Genomic DNA, 17892 nt, shown 5'->3' on the forward strand with positions numbered 1-17892 from the left:
CTGAGTGTTTTTTTAAGCATTTAAAGCCATCTTTCCCATCCTCCAAAAATTCATCTCAACCTCATGTCTACTTATCTCTCTCTCTCTCTTGTACTTATTCTCTTACTTACTCTCAGGCTTGCTGGCTGTTTCTTCCATCCTCCATCGTCTCCCCACACTAACCTCCTTAGAAGAGCTGTCTCATCTTCCTTTGTCCATTTACTCACCTCCTGTTTATTCCTTGCATCATTGGCTTTTATATGTCATCACTCCACTGAAACTGCTGTCACTAAGCCCACAAAGGAACCTCTTTCATTAACTGTTGCACGATGTCCACTTCCACTCTCAGTACCTTATGAGACCTCTAAGCATCACTGACATTTTTCAACTTCTTCCTTCTTGAACATATACCTTTTCCCTTAGCTTTCACACTTCACACTATTCTGGGTTTCTTCCTGCCTTTTCAGTCTCACTAGCTGCTGTTCCTCAGCCCATCTTTTATATGTTAATGAACCTACCCTCAACCCTTCTCTCTGCTCCTCTGAAAATTCACCCACTCCCATGGTTCAAATACTGATGACAACCAAATGCCTACTTTTAGCTCAGATCTGATTTCCATTCCACATCCACCTGCTTATTGGATATTTTTACGTACTTGGATATGAGACTGTAGATATACACCACAAACTTAACATGTCCAACACTTAACTCATTATCTTTTATCCTTGCAATTTGTTCTCCTTTGTGTGTTCCCCTTCATAGAGTGACTACTACCAAGTTGCCTAAGTGAGAATCCTGAGCATGATCTCGGCTCTCTTTCTCTGCCCTAATGCTCTTATTTAATCACTAAGATCTGTTGATTCTATCTCTTGAATATTTCTGGAATCTGTCCACATCTCTTTAGCCCATAACAATAGTCTGGTCACTTCTCAACTGGATTACTGCAACCACCCCTGAGTTGGTCTGTTACCAATATCTAATCTTATCCATTTTAATCTATTCTCCACACACCAGCCAGAATAGCCTTTCTAAGACATAAATCTGATCATTTCTGTCTCCTCTTTAAAAACCCACAATACTTCCCTCTGTCTGAGGATAAAATCCAAGTTGCTTACTCTTGGATTACAGGCTTAAATGGCTCTGTACCAGCTGTTTGGCTCCTGCTTACCTCTCTAAGTCTTCTATCTACTCCCCTCATTCCCTCCATCCTTGAACCCTATTCTCCAGTCATGAACTGCGCTTAAGTCTTGGACAGCTCCATCTTTTCTTACCTCTGGGCCTCTGCATATTCTCTGCATGGAACTTCCTTCCCCCTTCCTCCATATACTCCTTAATTCCTGCTAATCCTTCAGGTCTCATCTTAAATCTTACTTCCTCTGAGAAGTCTTCTTGCATAGTTCCTGGCACATAGTAGCTACTCAATAAATGACCTTTCTTTCCTAATTCCCTTGTTTTAGTTTAATGTCAGATTTTGCAGTTTTAATATTGTTCAAGTTATTTTACTAATAAAATACAAACACAATAGGCTACTTTACTTTTTAAAACATTCTATTATGAAGATCTACCAATAGAATATTTTGAGTGATATGATGAACTTTTCTACTAATGAGTTTCATCATAACTGTGGCACTTGTAACACTGTCCCAAATAAAAATCAACGTAAAAAAAAAAAAAAAAAGGACTTGCTTCCCAGCTTTTGGAGAATAATTCTCAGGAAAGGTTGACATGGCCATAGAACTAACGTGTATTATATATATAGTACTCTAAATTATGTTATAGATGTTTTACTCTTCTAATTCATCTCTTTATTTTTATCAGAGCAGTGCCCACTAAGTGATGTTTAAAAGAGCCAAATTTTTAATATTTCATCATCTACATACATGGCACCTATGAGAAACATAAGGAGGCATAAAATATTGCATTAAATCACATACAATGTCTAATACCTGGCAGTTTTTGGCCAACAAGAATGGTAATTTCATCAATTCAACCTAATACAATATGAGTGATATTGAATAAAATTATGTAAAGAAAAACAGATCAAGAAAAATTATAAAGGTTATATGTATATGAACTTGAATATATATAGGTATCACATTTATAAATTCTTATACTCTAAAGAAATATCAATTTTCTAACAAGCTTAAGATGATCCCACAGCACAAAAGTTAATTTTTTTGAGTCACTGAGTTCCCTTTAAGAATCTAATAAAAGCTACATATTTTCTCACCAGGAAAAACAAAATGCTTAAACGCTTATATAAAGAAAGTCAAATTTCTAGTGACTCAGAGTCCATGAAGCCAAGATCCAAGTTTAAGAAGCTCTGCAATAGCAAAATTTTAAACTATAAGCTAACAACTGAATAACGATATTCAACCAAAGTTGCCTTCCTGTGAAAGTGCAGGATATTCATATATTAAGTAACCACATTATTTTTCAAAGTAAAGTCTGATGGGTGAATGTATTTCCTCATTTTAGCCTGGCTGGATCACAGGAACAGAAGGGATATCAGAATGATTTAAAGTCATGTTAGTAAATTAGAAAAAAATAAACACCGAAAAATATTCCTGATATTTAATGTCACACGGGTTTCAGAAGAACAAAGTTATTTACCCAATCCAATGTGCTTATTAGTAAATCCTATTATCCATACGCAGAGGTAACAATTTATTTTTTACCTGTAACAGTTGCATTTATTTTAAAACCAGTCAGTTTACTGAAATAACTGGGTCATCTAGTTCCTTAAAGTTAGAGGAAAGTGATTCATTTTCAAGGATAATTAAATGAGAACATGTCCATTCCAAGACTATACGACCGTACACAAATCCTATAAAAATAATTAAAATCCAAAAAACAAATGTATTACCTTTGACAGAAATTCTATTGTTAAACAGGCTGTGGATAAGAAATCATGAGCTCCAACTTTTTTGCCTGTTCCATGCCTGCAGTCACCTTTGCCTGTGAATGCTTTAACATGCAGCCGTGTTCTGTAAGTCCATGATTTCCTAACATTTCCAGTTCCCAGCACATGCTGCTGTAATGATGGCATGATGACTCACATCCTTACCACACTCCCACTTTCATTATTCAGTGTAACACCTCATCCTCCACAACCTCTCACGGGTTACAGCATATCAGAATGGGGAAGGGGTAGGAGCCGCCGACAGTGGAACAGGCCTGAGTGCTTTTTCAAAACTGCAAGCTGCTGTGAAATCCATGTAGTGGGTTGTGACTAGCAGAGGGAAGGGTAGAAGTTTAAAATGGAATAGAATATAATATAGCAGAAGAAAAACATCAGAGTGCATCATACATTGTAAGCATAAGTATCTCTTCAGATGTGTGTGTGTGTGTGTGTCTGTGTGTGTCTGTGTGTGTGTGTGCACGTGCATATGTTTAAGGTCTTGATATAAAAGCTATTTCAAAATGTAGGTCTTGGTTTAAAAACAATCTTAAATTTTCATGTTGGAGATCTACGTTCTAGTCCCAGCACGATCCCTGAATACTGTACAATTTACGTCTTCCTTCTTTCAGTTAAACCTCACATCAGCCTCACAATCATGCTATAAATTAAAATGGTGTCCCTTGGGTACTGTTTTAAGTATCTAAGAGAAAGGTACTCTCCTTAGATAATACAAAACAAAACGAAACAAAACACAAAACTAAATAACAACCGTATTATTGCTTTAAAAAAAATTCCTATCTATCTGTTCATGACCAAATAAATCACTCTGGTTGCACATAGCACTTCCATCTCAGGAACAATCCATTCAGATCATATTTTGAACTTGTCTTCTAACATTTTATGTTTCAGTGTCTCTCATATCTCACGTTTCTGGCTTGACAGTCGTTACTTACCTCCATCCTCTGAGAAGCTTCATAAATTATATTGAGAAAAAATATTTCCCTGTACATTTCATATTTTTAAATCACTTTCCTGGGTTTTTTGTTCTCAGTTATTTTCCCACAGTTCTAGAGTTCCCTTGAAAACATTTACCTATACCTCTTAACTCTCTACTCTTTTATTCTTAGAAATGCATGCTGTATTTTAATGGATCCCTACAGCACTGCCCCAAGTTATAGTACTTCTTTCTGACAGCTCTGGAACAATCAGCTGGCTGAAGCCTACCTTCCAAACCTACTACCCACAAAATTCAATCAAAGGCACCATGACCACTGTGTTTTCAACGTCTACAGACAAATGTGGCTTATGCTTAGTCACCTGGCTTAGCCAAATAAAACAATCAGTCATAAAGCCTTTAAAAGTTTGCATTTCAGGAAGAAGACTTCAGAGGTCTACCTTTCTTAATACCTTTGGAATATGATCTCTTTGAATATAGAGTTCATTTGGAAGACAATGTAATCTTTTTCTCCTCAAGTTATTTACGTTCAGCATTGAGTTGCACTTTTGAAACATTTAGAATTTAGTTTAAAATAACTTAAAATTCAAAAAAAGTCTTACACCAGAGAAGTGTTGCAGTGGGTATTATGCTTAAGTGAAGTCTGTGTCAAAATACATTTTAAGAAATGAGCTTAATAAATCAATGACTACTCTATCTTCTAATTGCTCAATCCCAAATCTGTGGAATCACTTTGACCCCTCTTTTCCTTTCACACCCATGTTTAATACATCATCAAATCCCTTTGGTTCTCTTTCAAAATATACCCAGGTTCCAACCACCTCCATCTCCAATCCATCTCTATCCCCACTATTATCACCCTGGTCAATCTATCATCATTTCTCAACAGGGTTACTGCAAACCCCCTATCTGATCTCCCTACTTCTACTCTTACCTTTCTATCATCTGTTCTCAACACTGTAGGCACTATAATCCTCTAAAACCTCAGACAGATCTTATCACTCTTCTACTCAAAACCTTGTGAGGGCTCTTCACTATACTCCAAGCAAAACCTAAAAACTCTTACAGTGACCTACATTTTTAGGCTCCTTGTGAGCTCTCTAACTTCCTCTCCTATTGCCCTCATTTTCATTCACTTCATTCCAGCTACACTGGTCTTCTTGCTGTTCCTCCAACTCACATGGCATGAGCCAGCCCCAGGGCCTTTGAACTAGCTGTTGCCTCTGCTGAACTGCTCTTCCCCTAGACATCTCCATGAATAATTCATCTCCTTCACCTTCAATGAGGTCTACTCTGACTACCAAACAACAACTATAACTTTCCTTCTCCCCACCAATCCAATCTTGCTTATTTTGCCCTACTTTTTCTTTTTTCATAGCTATTTATCACCTTCTAACATATTAAATATATTCTTTATTATGTTAATTGTTTACTGACTTTCTCCTTCGGCAAGAATGTAAAGTCCATAAGACCTGGGATCTTTGTTTTTTCAGAAAACAAATTTATATTTTTGTCATGGTTAGGTAAGAAGATTCCCTAGTATATTCCAAAGGTACAAGAATTTACATCAGTAAATTGGTTCCATTTTTTTTTAAATGTGCTATCTCACCTTGATACCACAATTCTCTAGATAAAGATTTCTATTTTAACTTATTTATAAAATTTGTTTATTTATATCAGACACCTGATAAGGAGCAACGTATCCACAAACATTTGTCAGGTGTGGGATGGAAATGCGTAGATCAAGACAGAACTTTCCAAGTCCCTTAGAGAAAGGAAAGCACGGCCTAAGCAGGCTTTTCTTGCTTGGTCCTAAATAATCTTAAAACAGATGGCAAAAGCTAAATGCTAAGTCTGCTGCTATGGAAACCACTATCACAGCAACCCATTCTAGAGCCCCACCTATGAGATAAATGTTTGTCTCCCTCTTGTTACAACCTGAACCTGCTAACGAAGGTACAGCCACTATAGATACAAATCAGCTTGACAAAGAAGTCTGAGAGAAACTAGGTCATACACCATTTCACCTTAAACATAGTCAAAATCCAGCAACATACTGAGAAAGAGTTTTATACAATTTGCCATGTTATTCTGCATTCAAGTTCCACATTTATTATCTATAAATTCATATATCTTACCTTAATATTGCAAGCTTGCTCCATTAACCTTCTTGCATTTTCCTCTGCCCTGTATCTCTTTGGAAGCTGGACTCTGAAGAACTTTAAAGCACCTTCAAAATCAGCCTGCAGAAGATCTTCCTTTGAGGTCTAAAAAATAATCACCAAGAATCATCAATTACATTTTAACCTACATTCAGAACGAATACATTGTAAAAGGAATTTCTATTTTCCTGAATGTACTTTTATAGCCAAGATCTAGGTGAGCTTCAAAAATTTTTAGGAAGAGATTTCTAACCTCTTTAACTATAAGCTGAAATAAGTCACCATAAATCCTAGACGTGACAAAAGAATTAACAGGCTAACATATTTAATTTATATTACCTGAAGATTTGAATAGTGGATCTTGGCAAAGCTAACCATGTTATGGCTCTAAAAAAAGAAAAATGCCAGAAAAGGAAAAACTTTGAACTCTGGGACTAATCTGTGATTTTAGCTTGGTAGGCATTTTAAGGATATTTTACAAAGCTGGCTGAAGACATAGACAATGCAATCAAAGCACAGCAGAATTATATAATAAACACCTAATGAGAGAATGACTTTTCAACTAGTGACAGTAGCAGTTCAAGTGAAGAAAATAAGAAATTGTACCCATATCTTTCTTTTTTTTTTTTTTTTTTTTTGCGGTATGCGGGCCTCTCACTGTTGTGGCCTCCCATTGCGGAGCACAGGCTCCGGACGCGCAGGCTCAGCGGCCATGGCTCACAGGCCCAGCCGCCCCACGGCATGTGGGATCGTCCCGGACCGGGGCACGAACCCGTGTCCCCTGCATCGGCAGGCGGACTCTCAACCACTGTGCCACCAGGGAAGCCCTGTACCCATATCTTAAAGACTGTTATAAAACAGTAAATGAAGCAAACCACTTAACTACTGAACTTCTTATGAAAACTACTGCTTACCAGATTTACGTAAGAAATAACCACCACTTATAAATATATGTATACCCAGAAAAAAGACTGAAAGGAAATAAAAGAAAATGTTTCTCTGGATAGTGGGATTATAATTTTTTTTCTTCTTTATATATTTTGCTGTTTTTCCTGCAGTAAAGATTTTGTAATAAGAAAGGCAATAAATATTTTAATAAACAACTATAAGTAATCGCTGGCAAACACTGAGACACAAATTAAGAGATTGAGAAAGACTGGGTACACAGAAGTAGGCCAAGACAAAAAGAAATAAGGTGTTTTAAGAGTCAGCACTTAATTGTCAAAAACTGCAGAAATCAAACAAAAACAAACAAACAGACAAAAACAAAACATGGTGGCTAGAAATCACAGAGCTACATGCTAGTTCAAAATATTACTTTATTTACATTCAAATTTAAAACTGATTAACCTTAAAGACTGCATTGAAAGAGTATAAGGAAGTCAGAGGAATCCTGCTCATAATGAGTTGTCATCACCACCAGCCTGGTCTAAGCCATTGTCATCTCTCAGCTGAGCCACTGCACTAACTCCCCAACTGGTCCCCCTCTTTCTGCTCTTGCTCTCCACAATCCACTCTCCTTACAGCAGCTAGATGATACTTTTTCAGATCATGTTGCTCTTCTGTGTAAAGCTCTCCAGTGGTTCCTATTGTGCTCAAAATAAAACTCAAAATCTTTACCATTGCCCACAAGACCCTTCAGGATCTGGGGCCCTTGCCTTCCCCTCCAGCCTCATGTTGAATCACATCTCCCTCCTTGCTCTCAAGCTCCAAGCACACTGGCCTTCTTTCTGTTTTCTTGTACACACCAAGTTCATTCCTAACTGAAGGCTACTGCCTGTTCACTCTGCCTGGAATATTCTTCCCCCAGATCTTCATAATGATAATAACTTTTTGTGATCTAGATTTTAGCACAAATATAAGATCTGAGTTAGGCCTTTTCTGAGCAGTTAAATTCTTCCCCCCAGCCCATCAAGTCATTTTCCATCCAGTCATTTTCCAGTTTTACATCTGTTTTCGTCCTAAGGAAAGGGGATTTGTCTGTCTTGTTCTTTGCTGTATCCACTGCCTAGAGTACAAGAGGTACTCAACAAAAATTTACTGAATAAGTGAATGAATTCTACTTCCGCCTCTCTTCCACTATACATATATAATTTTTTCTTCCCTTCTCTCCTCCCCTTTAAACAGAAACATGTAAAATAGAATAATATATTAATTCACACAGCAGGCATTTTCACAGGGAACTAGGTTAGCCCAAGTTTAGATTCACAAACTAGTAATCAGAAGACAGAGCCAGGCTAATAGTGCCGGGGAAAAAAACAAGCTTCAGTACATCTCAGATTTATTTCCTCCCTCACAGATACTGAGAGATGGTGGCAATAAGCAGTGGAGAGAATATTTAGCATGATAAAGTGCTATCATCTCACCTTAACTTGGTTGGAAAAGGCAGTTACTGGAAACAACTTCAGCCCCAAAGAGGGCCTCTTCAACTAAAATATCAACTGCTGAATTACTGAGAAAGCATCCACCTACCAGTTATGCCAGATATACTACATCCTTTTTCACCTGTAATACTGGTTCTGATGATTATCTCTTTGGCAATTGTTGGGAAAGTTCAACACAGGCTGCTTACAGAGTTTGTAGCGAAACAGGATTAGTAGCTTTCTTCATTAGTCAAAAACCTTCTAAGGGCACCTCTTCTATTGTCAGTGCAACTAACCTCTAGTTACCTGCAAACAGATGCCCCAAAATGGTGGGGAGCAGTCCACTGCCTACAGGAAGCAGCATGGTTACCTAATTTCCCAATACGGCCCAAGGCCCAATTTCAAGTCCAGCCTCTGAGTTCATACAAAAGCAGAAAGATTAGGATTAAAGATGAGAAGCCAAATATCCTGTGACATTTGCCCTCTGGTCAGGCAGGGATAGCCAGGCACACAGAGCTGCTGTTTGGAGGAGGCTGTAGTCTCAGGGGAGGTACAGCAAGGAGCTCCCTACCCAGGTGGGGCTGAAGCTCAACTCAGGTTAAGTCTCTGGAAACCAGAATTCAGAGTGCCCTGTGACTGCCCTTTCCAAGACACCGCTGGTGTTAGTGAAGCTCCAGATTGCGTGACTGGCCCAACTCAAGCCCCTGAAGAGAGGAGCTCTGATAATCATGAGGCAAGTGTAGAAAATGCATCTTATTTAATCCTCTAATCTTAGCCTCTAGGAAGTACTTGTCAATTAGAGGTCCTCAAGCAAGGTTGCAAAGGATGGAATAGTCATTTTAATTCCAACTCTGGCTAACTCATGGTACTGCATAATTCTCCACCGTTCTCCTACTTTAAAAGTGGGACTATATCCAACCTCGAGTATTTGAGAATGAACAAAGTTAAGGCATATGAGTATATTTTGTGAACCCCAAAACAAATGTAGGGGACATTTTGGAAAGTTGTCTCTGTTGCTCAAATATGCTCAGATACTGAAATTTTAGTATAACATTTTGTTACATTGCTTATAGTCCTTTTTTCCTAACCTTACAGATATATTTCATATATATTTAACAAAATTTGAGTCACTTTGTACACATTATTTTGTTAAATATATACACCTCATAAATGTCAAGCATTGATGTAATAATATTAGTCCAAAATATAGGTAGTGGTGCTTTCTATGAAACTAAAACATGGCTTCAATCACACATACTAATTATTAATGAGCTGACTATGGAGATATTAACTTAATTAATGGTTATAATTGAGTTTATAATTGCATGAATGCTAACCCTCTACTCCAACAAAGAAGAGAAGTTTAACACATGATCTTGTGATAAGACCCAAGCTTTAAAAATACACCCCTAAAAGGCAGACTAACATTTCAAAAACAAACCAAGTCCCCAAAAGAGGTTGGGCTGGCTTCTGGATAACATTATCCATCTGTACTCACTATACAGAACCCCATCAGGCTAGAAGAATTGATTTAAGTTGGAAAGGCTGTTCTTCAACTGGGAAATTCTTAGAGTTTTTCTATATTACCTTCAGAACAATAGTGAAGGAATAGTAAAATAATGAAAATGCAATCACTTTCCAAACATTATTTGTTAAGTAATGTCAGTCAGAAGATAATATAGACACGAACCAGGGAATTTGAATAAGCAAAGGCATGTTTTCTTCCCTTGTACAATAAAGGAAAGAACTCTACCAGCTTTTAAGTAAGAACTAATAGATGATAACTTTTGAAAATCAGTGGCTCTGCTAATACTCATCTTTTGCTCTCCAAACTTTCTGTCAAATCCTTTTAAGTGATGATAGGAAACATGTTTACCAATTATACCTTCAAAGGTAACATTACTTCTTCCTCATTTCTATGAAAAGAGCTATATAAAAAGATTACCTGGATAATTAAAAAAACATTTAAACAAGTCCTACTTCTATTTCCTTTCAAGTAGGTAGAAATAAATATCCAGAGGGAAAGGTAAGTAGGATGTTAATGTAAGAATCCTTCCCACTCACCCCAGTAAAATGAATTAAGCACATTGCCAGGCACACAATAGACACCAACATACATCTGTTCCATGAATTTATAAAGGATCTACTTCAAGCATACTCACTATTAATAAGTCAAAAATTTATAAGATGCAAATTAGAAAGGAGATGTAGGACTTATTTTTGATATAAAAATTGACTTTTATATTTGGGGGGCATCAGAATTAGGGGGCAATTCTTTTGTATATTGGGGGGCATCAAAATTGACTTTTATATTTGGGAGGCAACTTTTATACTTGAGTCTTTAACTTCTTTTAAGAGTTATCATCTCTCTTCAGTGAGTAATCCTTGCAGCAGTCAACAACAGAGGTAAAAATGGGAGAGAAACTTTCTCCTCTGCTCTTTTATTCCCTCCTTAAAATTAATGTTTTAAGGAAGTCCACAAATTAAAAAAACAAAACTAGGATGCAGTTTGACAGCATAAAGAAATATGATCAGAATTAAACTTTCAATGGTTACTGGAGGGACAGCTGGAACATTTGGCTATAGATATATGTCAATCCTCTTCAGCCTGAGAGTCCTTTGGATTCACCGTGCACAGTGCCCAGAGTAACAGATTGAAACTACAGCCAACACTGAGGTCAACATATAATGATCTGATAACTTCCCATGTCATATAAAAGCAAAAAGAAAAAATCTAGGAGGATAGGGAAGATTTTGAACCTGAGTAAAAGTTTTTCCTCTTTCTCCAAATTTCACACACTTACAGAGGAATATGAACTCTGGCTATGTGCCCCTGCTAATACCATTTGGAGTGTGTTTTTCCCACTGAAAAATTCAGTGCAAGAGTATCACATTTTAAAGTGATTTTTTTTTTTTTTAAAAGAAAGGAGGGTGGGTGGAAATGAACAGTTCTAACATTTGAGTGTTAGCTCCAGATGCTTCTATTTGAAACCTCTCATTTTCTTGGATGACAAATCTTTCTTTAAGGGCCTCTGATAAGCAGCAAAATCTAGGTTTGATTATTTTAGGGGATTATTTGAAAAAATTCTAGGCATGTTTCTCTTTCTCACCTTCGCTATATTCACCACAAATGGCTTTTCTTCCTTTAGTTATAGCGTCTAACAGGATTTCCATTCCGTTGAGAAATGTTTCTGGAGGTCTGAGAATCATTTGGAAGCACAGGCTTTTAGAAGAGGACATTACTTAGCTGGTATCTAGGATACGTATATCCCTTGCTTTGGTATTTTAATTTCACCAAAGAAACGTGTGTTTGGTGAGTCTGCACACAGAATTTATGCCTTGTGGTAATATCTAAAATGGAGTACTTGTACTTGATTTATTAAAGGAAAATTATTCTTTACTAGGTGTACCTTTGAAGGACAATAAGCAAAAATTCCAAATGTGCTTGGTGTTCTCATAGCTTGATGGTCTCTCTGTGAATCAGGGAACAATAAATAAGGCTCAAAGTCCAAATCTACAACACTGTCTTGGTAAATCTTCATTTATTTGATCAGTTTCATTAAAAAAATTAACTTGTCTTATATAAAGAAAACTAAAAGTTTTAAAAGTAAAATAAGGGATTTGTATGTGTTTAACCCACACACACATTCATATTTAAAACATGATTAAAAACCTAAACTTCGGGCTTCCCTGGTGGCGCAGTGGTTGAGAGTCCGCCTGCCGATGCAGGGGACGTGGGTTCGTGCCCCAGTCCGGGAAGATCCCACATGCCGCAGAGCGGCTGGGCCCTTGAGCCATGGCCGCTGAGCCTGCGCGTCCAGAGCCTGTGCTCCGCAACGGGAGAGGCCACAACAGTGAGAGGCCCGTGTACCGCAAAAAAACCCCCACAAAACCTAAACTTCAGTGCTTGCCCTCTTGACTGGTAATGGAAAGACTGCAACATTGCATGTGGCAGGATTCCTCTTAGGATTACCCTGTGCAGATTAGCCGCTGATCCCACATCATTAGCCAGTCCAATAACACAAGGCTGAACAACTGTACTTCCCTCTGGTACACATGGTAAACTTTGAGCAATAACTCATTGGATGGCTGATCCCAATTCATAGCCACATTGCTAATTAAAGGGCATGTGATTTCTCAGAATGTAGAGTACCCTAGTTCTATCGACGATCTTTTAAGTACAACACTGTATAACAAAGTCAGAGATTTCCAAATGGCCCTATACACAACGCGGCACACACTTTTCACATATAGTGCAAATGGCACTATTACCTGCAGTGTTAGAGCCCAAAACAACCTGAGGGCTGCACCACCACCTCAGGTACCTAACTGAGCAACCAAGCCGACTTTGTACAGTTGCAACGTATAGATATCTATGACCTCCCACAAATCTGAAGCTTGGGAAGCTTATGGGTTTTGTTGTTGACAATCGTTTTACACTAGAGTCATCCGGATTTTGATGCAGATTTTAGTACGAGTGATATTCTTAGTTATCAATTTTATGTTTTCCTTCAAAACACTGAAAATGTAAATGCCAAAGATAGACAGCGCCGGATCACTGTAAAGTTATCAGTGGAAGCCTGTGAGACACAAAGTTAAGCAGTCTTTAAGAATATTAGACCAAAAACTGATTCCTCAAAGAGAGGCAGAGAATTGGTTGAAATATATTTTAGCACTTCTTAGTGTCAAAGCTCCTGAAAAAAAATGCTTTTTATTTCACTGTTAAAAAACAAAAACAAAAAACTCCTTTCTAATAGAATCATGAATCTTCAGTTTTCTCCTTTATTAAGAAAAAAATGTTATGATTCAGGGGAACAAAATTCAAGTGAGCACTGATGACCTCACCTAGGCATTAAAACATATATATTGAGCTCTTCTTTCTTAAATGACAAAGGAACCATATTTCTCAAAATATACCACCCCCTTCTTTATAATTGTATGCTGGTCACTGCATCTAACTTCACCTTGCAATGATAAACAGATTTTCTTCTGGGTGAGAAATCCCTTAGGTGCACGGCTACCTAACATGTCTGTTATGATGATACAGGAGAGATTATATTTACATGCAAATAGATACATGAGACTTAATAATTGTAAACATAAGCATAAACAAAGATGAACTATACTAGAGGGAGATATGTGAGAGAAAAGAGTTAAATTCAGTCAATATTGTACTTCTGAAAAAGACTCAAATATGAGAGAACCAAATGAGGGAACAGTCTAGAATGGTATTAAACTCCATTGTATAATATAAACAAAGCAAAATTATTCTTGCCCAATTACCAAATAATGGTATAGGACTACCACAGACCAATCACATTATAGAACAGTTGCTAGGTATAGTTCTCAAACCACTAAAAAGAAACACTGCACCAGTGATTGTGGGTATTTAATTTTAACCCTTGGTAGGAAGTGCAGAAGGGTGATTTTTCTCTTGTTCAGGAAATCAAAAAACAAGCAAGGCAGACTTCCCAGACTCAGCACAGACCCAACAGCTTTAAGCTGTTTCATAGATACACAGTTCGAACATTCCAGGAGAGAAATCTGTAATTTCCTAACCAATGATTTTTAAGGGGCAAAATTCCCTATTAACACAACCAAATTGACCATCAAATGGAGAGGTTAGAAAGCAAACCAGGCATAGTCTAGATAAGTCGCAATAATGTCTGGTGTAAAATTTAACCCCTTGGAGACAGAAATAACAGAATGCATCCATCAAGCACTTGGGTATTCTGCTTTACTGCTGAGCCTGGCCAGCCATAAGACCTTTTTTTTTTTTTTTTTGTGGCTGCCACAGAGATAATGCCACTAACGTGGGCTTGGAGAGGAGAGCCATATCTCCTCTAGCCAATTAAGGAGTGGCACGGACCAGGCTCGGACAGAGCCCCATGCCTGTGGCCACTCAGCACTTCCTTCTCGGTAGAGTGGGGAAAAGGGGAAGGAGACAGGAGACCGCAAGCCTCTTCCAGGGATACAGGGAATTCTCACAGAGGGTGGCAGATTCTTTACAAATGAAGTTCAATGAAAAACAGTCTCACCGCCAGAAGCCGAGGCACAAACAGACGATGCCCCATCCCCAGAAGTTCCAGCACTCGACACGCATACTCATTCACCAGCTTGTTCCTCTCGTCGTGCATGTCCTGGGACTTTTTGACAGGAGCTGTGAGCTTAGCAGCTGGGGCTGGGCAGGGCACCCCTTCTTCCATGAGCAGTAAGTAGTTATCCAGAATGAGAAAGCTGGATCTCTTATCCACAATTTTGAGAACTGCGGCGGGAGGGGAGCTAGGCTTAGGTCTCCCCAGGAGCACGCACAAGCCAGTCTGTGGTGGGAACTGCCAGCTAACGTCTCCACAAGAAAAACATTTTGGCTAAATTATCTACTGTGCAAGAGCCCCAAAGTAGACTGGAAATGAAATCAAATGCTGATCTAAATAAAAAAACAGCAAAAGCAAGCGAATGCAAGAAAATGGCCAAGAGTGATGCAGGAGAGTTCACATACATGTGTAAAAATGGACAAGCTGCTTAGAAGGGTCTAGCATGTGAGTGTGTGTGTGTGTGCTGTGTGTATGTGAGAGAGTGAGTGTGTGTGTGTGCGTGAGCAAAGAGCAGGAGCCAGGAAGCCAGGGCAGTTGTGAAGCTGCAAGGAGAAAAGGATGAGCTCATTGCAATCCTTGATTCGTGACAAGCAGCTCTGCTGTTGCTGCCTCTGCTGCTGCTGCCTCTCGCTGTGAATCAGTAATGAAGGGGTAGGGAAGGAAGGGGAGGGAAGAGAAGGAGGTAGGTGAATGAGCATGCAGAGTTTGTCTCGGGGGAGAATGCTGTAATAGGAAGCCAATGGCGAGCCGTTGGACAGATGCGCTTCCCCTCCCAGTCCACCTTCAATCAGTGTTAGGCTGACAGCTTATGCTGTTGAATCTTAAACCCACAGACAGATGAGCTAGCTTCTCCTAACATGTGATGCTCACAGAAAAATCAGACAGCCTGCCAGCTAAAAGGCTGACCTTTATTCACTCTTGCTTTCTAATAATGGTAACAGATACAAGTCTGATTTTTTTACTGCATATTTAAAGTGGGATGCTCCAATCCTTGTTAGATTACTGAAATCTCTAACAGAACAGAGGCTTAGGGGAAAATGATAGAGTATGGACAGAAGAGCAAGGACCGAACATCCAAGAAACGACATGCCCTCAAGTTGAAGTGTTTATGCAATAATGACTTTTTGCAATGCTAGGATATGCAGAAGTATTTCAGCATTCTGGGAAGGCTAGCTGCAATTAAAAGGAAGATTATTTTTAATGTATTTTTATTTTTTATTGTGGTATAGTTGATGTATAGTATTATGTAAGTTTCAGGTGTACAACATAGCAAAAATGAAGACTCTTATAAATACACAATATGATAAAGCATAAAAACCTACAACATAATAATAAGAGTATACCTTTAAGGAACTATTAAAGTTGAGATTCTCAAAGCAAAAATAACTTTCCTAACCTAAAGACTGATAAACACTCACTTAATAGTTCAAAACATTGTTTTGATGCATCCTGGTCTAATCCTTCCCTTGTAATAGTATAACTTAGAATTATTCACAGTTTAAAATTTTACAATCTTACTATTAAAGTTTTATATTAATTTCCTTGATGTGAATCATCAGTTTTAGCCAAATCAAGGGAGAAGGACAAGATCCCCTTTAAGGGTAGTTTCTTAACTTTATCCTAACAATTAACTACTATATATTCAGAATCTTGGAGCTACTGTTCTGTAGTTGGTCTCATATGAATACCAGACCAGTTTCTTCATGCAAGTTGTAGCATGGTGCAAAGACTAGTGGGGCTAAGAGAGCTGGAGGAAGTTCCTTCTGAGTCTTAGTTTCCTATTTTGATAAATAAGTTACAGATCTCTGCAAGTAAGAAAATAGAAACATTTATCAGCATACCTCTGTGATCATGGTTACAGAAATACGTTAATTACAGAATTGGGGATAAAGGGAAATACTACCTTCCTTAAGAGAATACTGTTTGGTTTATTTTTCCAAAACCTCAGGTGAACAAAACTTTTTTGGGTTAAACATTTAAAGTATTAATTAACAAAATATCTTAAATAAGATACTTATATTTTGCTGTCAGGCCTTCTATTTCTTCCAAAAATGATTTATTAAAAACCTATACAAAGTAAAGATTTTAATGTAAAATGATAAAAGCCATTAGAATATGATATGTATATATATATGTGTGTGTGTGTATATATATATATATATATATGTGTATATATATATATGTATATATAAATTTCAGATCCTTGAGATTTTGGAGGAAATGTCTTATGGGCTACCCAGGGTGGGAGTTGGTTTAGCCAGAAGGGGGTAAGAGGGAAGAGGTTCTGGGTCTCTCATTACTCGAGCCCCCTGCCCTCCCCCCATCAGCAACAACAGCTCCATTTTCATCTTATTTACATAGTGAAGTTCTGCATGAGATTTTGTTTGCAAAGACTGTGCTACTGCTGTGTAAGTGTGAAAAGCACTGCCATAGAAGCTTTACATTGAAGAGCAAGGGGACATTTTGACTTGCAAACGAAGAAAAAACTCAGTGACTCCTTAGCTTATAGGATTTTTCATGATTTATTTTTTTTAAAAGATAGGGTAGATGTTTCCATCCATCTGACTTGGTCTCAAAGACCACTGGCAGAAGAATTTTTTTTTTTTTTTTACTTATATAAACCAGAAACAAAAAATTTATTGCCCAAAAGGAATTAAATTAAAAAATTAATCAAAAGACTTTGGAACTGGTTTGGCTCTGATGCTCACAAAAGAAGTTAAAACTATATGCACTAAATATTAAATGTAATAATTAAAATATGATAGTTTAATGAGCAAACAAAGTTACACTTAAAAGATTTAGGTTCATTTAACAAAATGCTGTGTAAAAGGCACTACAAACCAGTGGTCATGTGTTTCAGTTTTCCCAATCTCTCCATCATCCTTCCCCTCAAATACGTACTATCCTTGAGGAGGTAAAAGGTACAGGCTCAGCTGCAGGCTCTGAGTGGGCCCTGCTGGGATGCAAGAAGTCGTTTTCGGCAGCAGGGTCCAGGGCACACCTACCCCAATGAGGCTGAGGAACTGTCACACCAGGGGCCTACAGAAGGCACTGGGGATTAGAGGAGTGGAGAGCCTGAGGAAGAACAAGAAGAAATGGGGGCAGGTCCAGCTAGCTGCTCCTATCAGCCCCTGAACCAAGATCCCGAACCAGAAGGGGCAGAGCTGGCACCAGTGCGGGGTGCAGAAGATGGAGCTGCTGACGTCCAGGGTTGGAACTAAGGCCCTAGGGCTTCATTCCCAGGACAGGCCAGCAGAGAATGAGCATGAAGATGAGGAGCGAGCTACAGCACTGAGCAGACACAACTCTACAGTCATGGACCCAGAACATGCAGAGTTGGTGAAAAGGGCGAAGGAGGTGATATCAAATGCCCCGTGGGAAGATGTGGTACAGAAGGCCCTCCGAGCCTGGCAGGTGTCCCCTGCCTGCCAATGAC

General features: G+C 38.3%; 1 protein-coding gene across 10 annotated transcripts in view; it reads right to left on the reverse strand.

The window, feature by feature from the left end:
- RABGAP1L (RAB GTPase activating protein 1 like) overlaps positions 1-17892 on the reverse strand; it is a 797484-nt gene that overhangs the window by 126448 nt on the left and 653144 nt on the right. For 9 of the 10 annotated variants that reach the window (XM_079939730.1, XM_079939723.1, XM_079939729.1 and 6 more), the window contains one exon: positions 5975-6103. In XM_079939730.1, coding sequence (XP_079795856.1) covers positions 5975-6103 — 129 coding nt within the window. Of the gene's footprint in view, positions 1-5974; positions 6104-14399; positions 15062-17892 lie in introns of those variants that run through there. The other variant, XM_079939726.1, reaches the window with a different exon arrangement.

Source organism: Stenella coeruleoalba (genome assembly GCF_951394435.1).
Source record: "Stenella coeruleoalba genome assembly, chromosome: 1".
NCBI classification, from domain to species: Eukaryota; Metazoa; Chordata; class Mammalia; order Artiodactyla; family Delphinidae; genus Stenella; species Stenella coeruleoalba.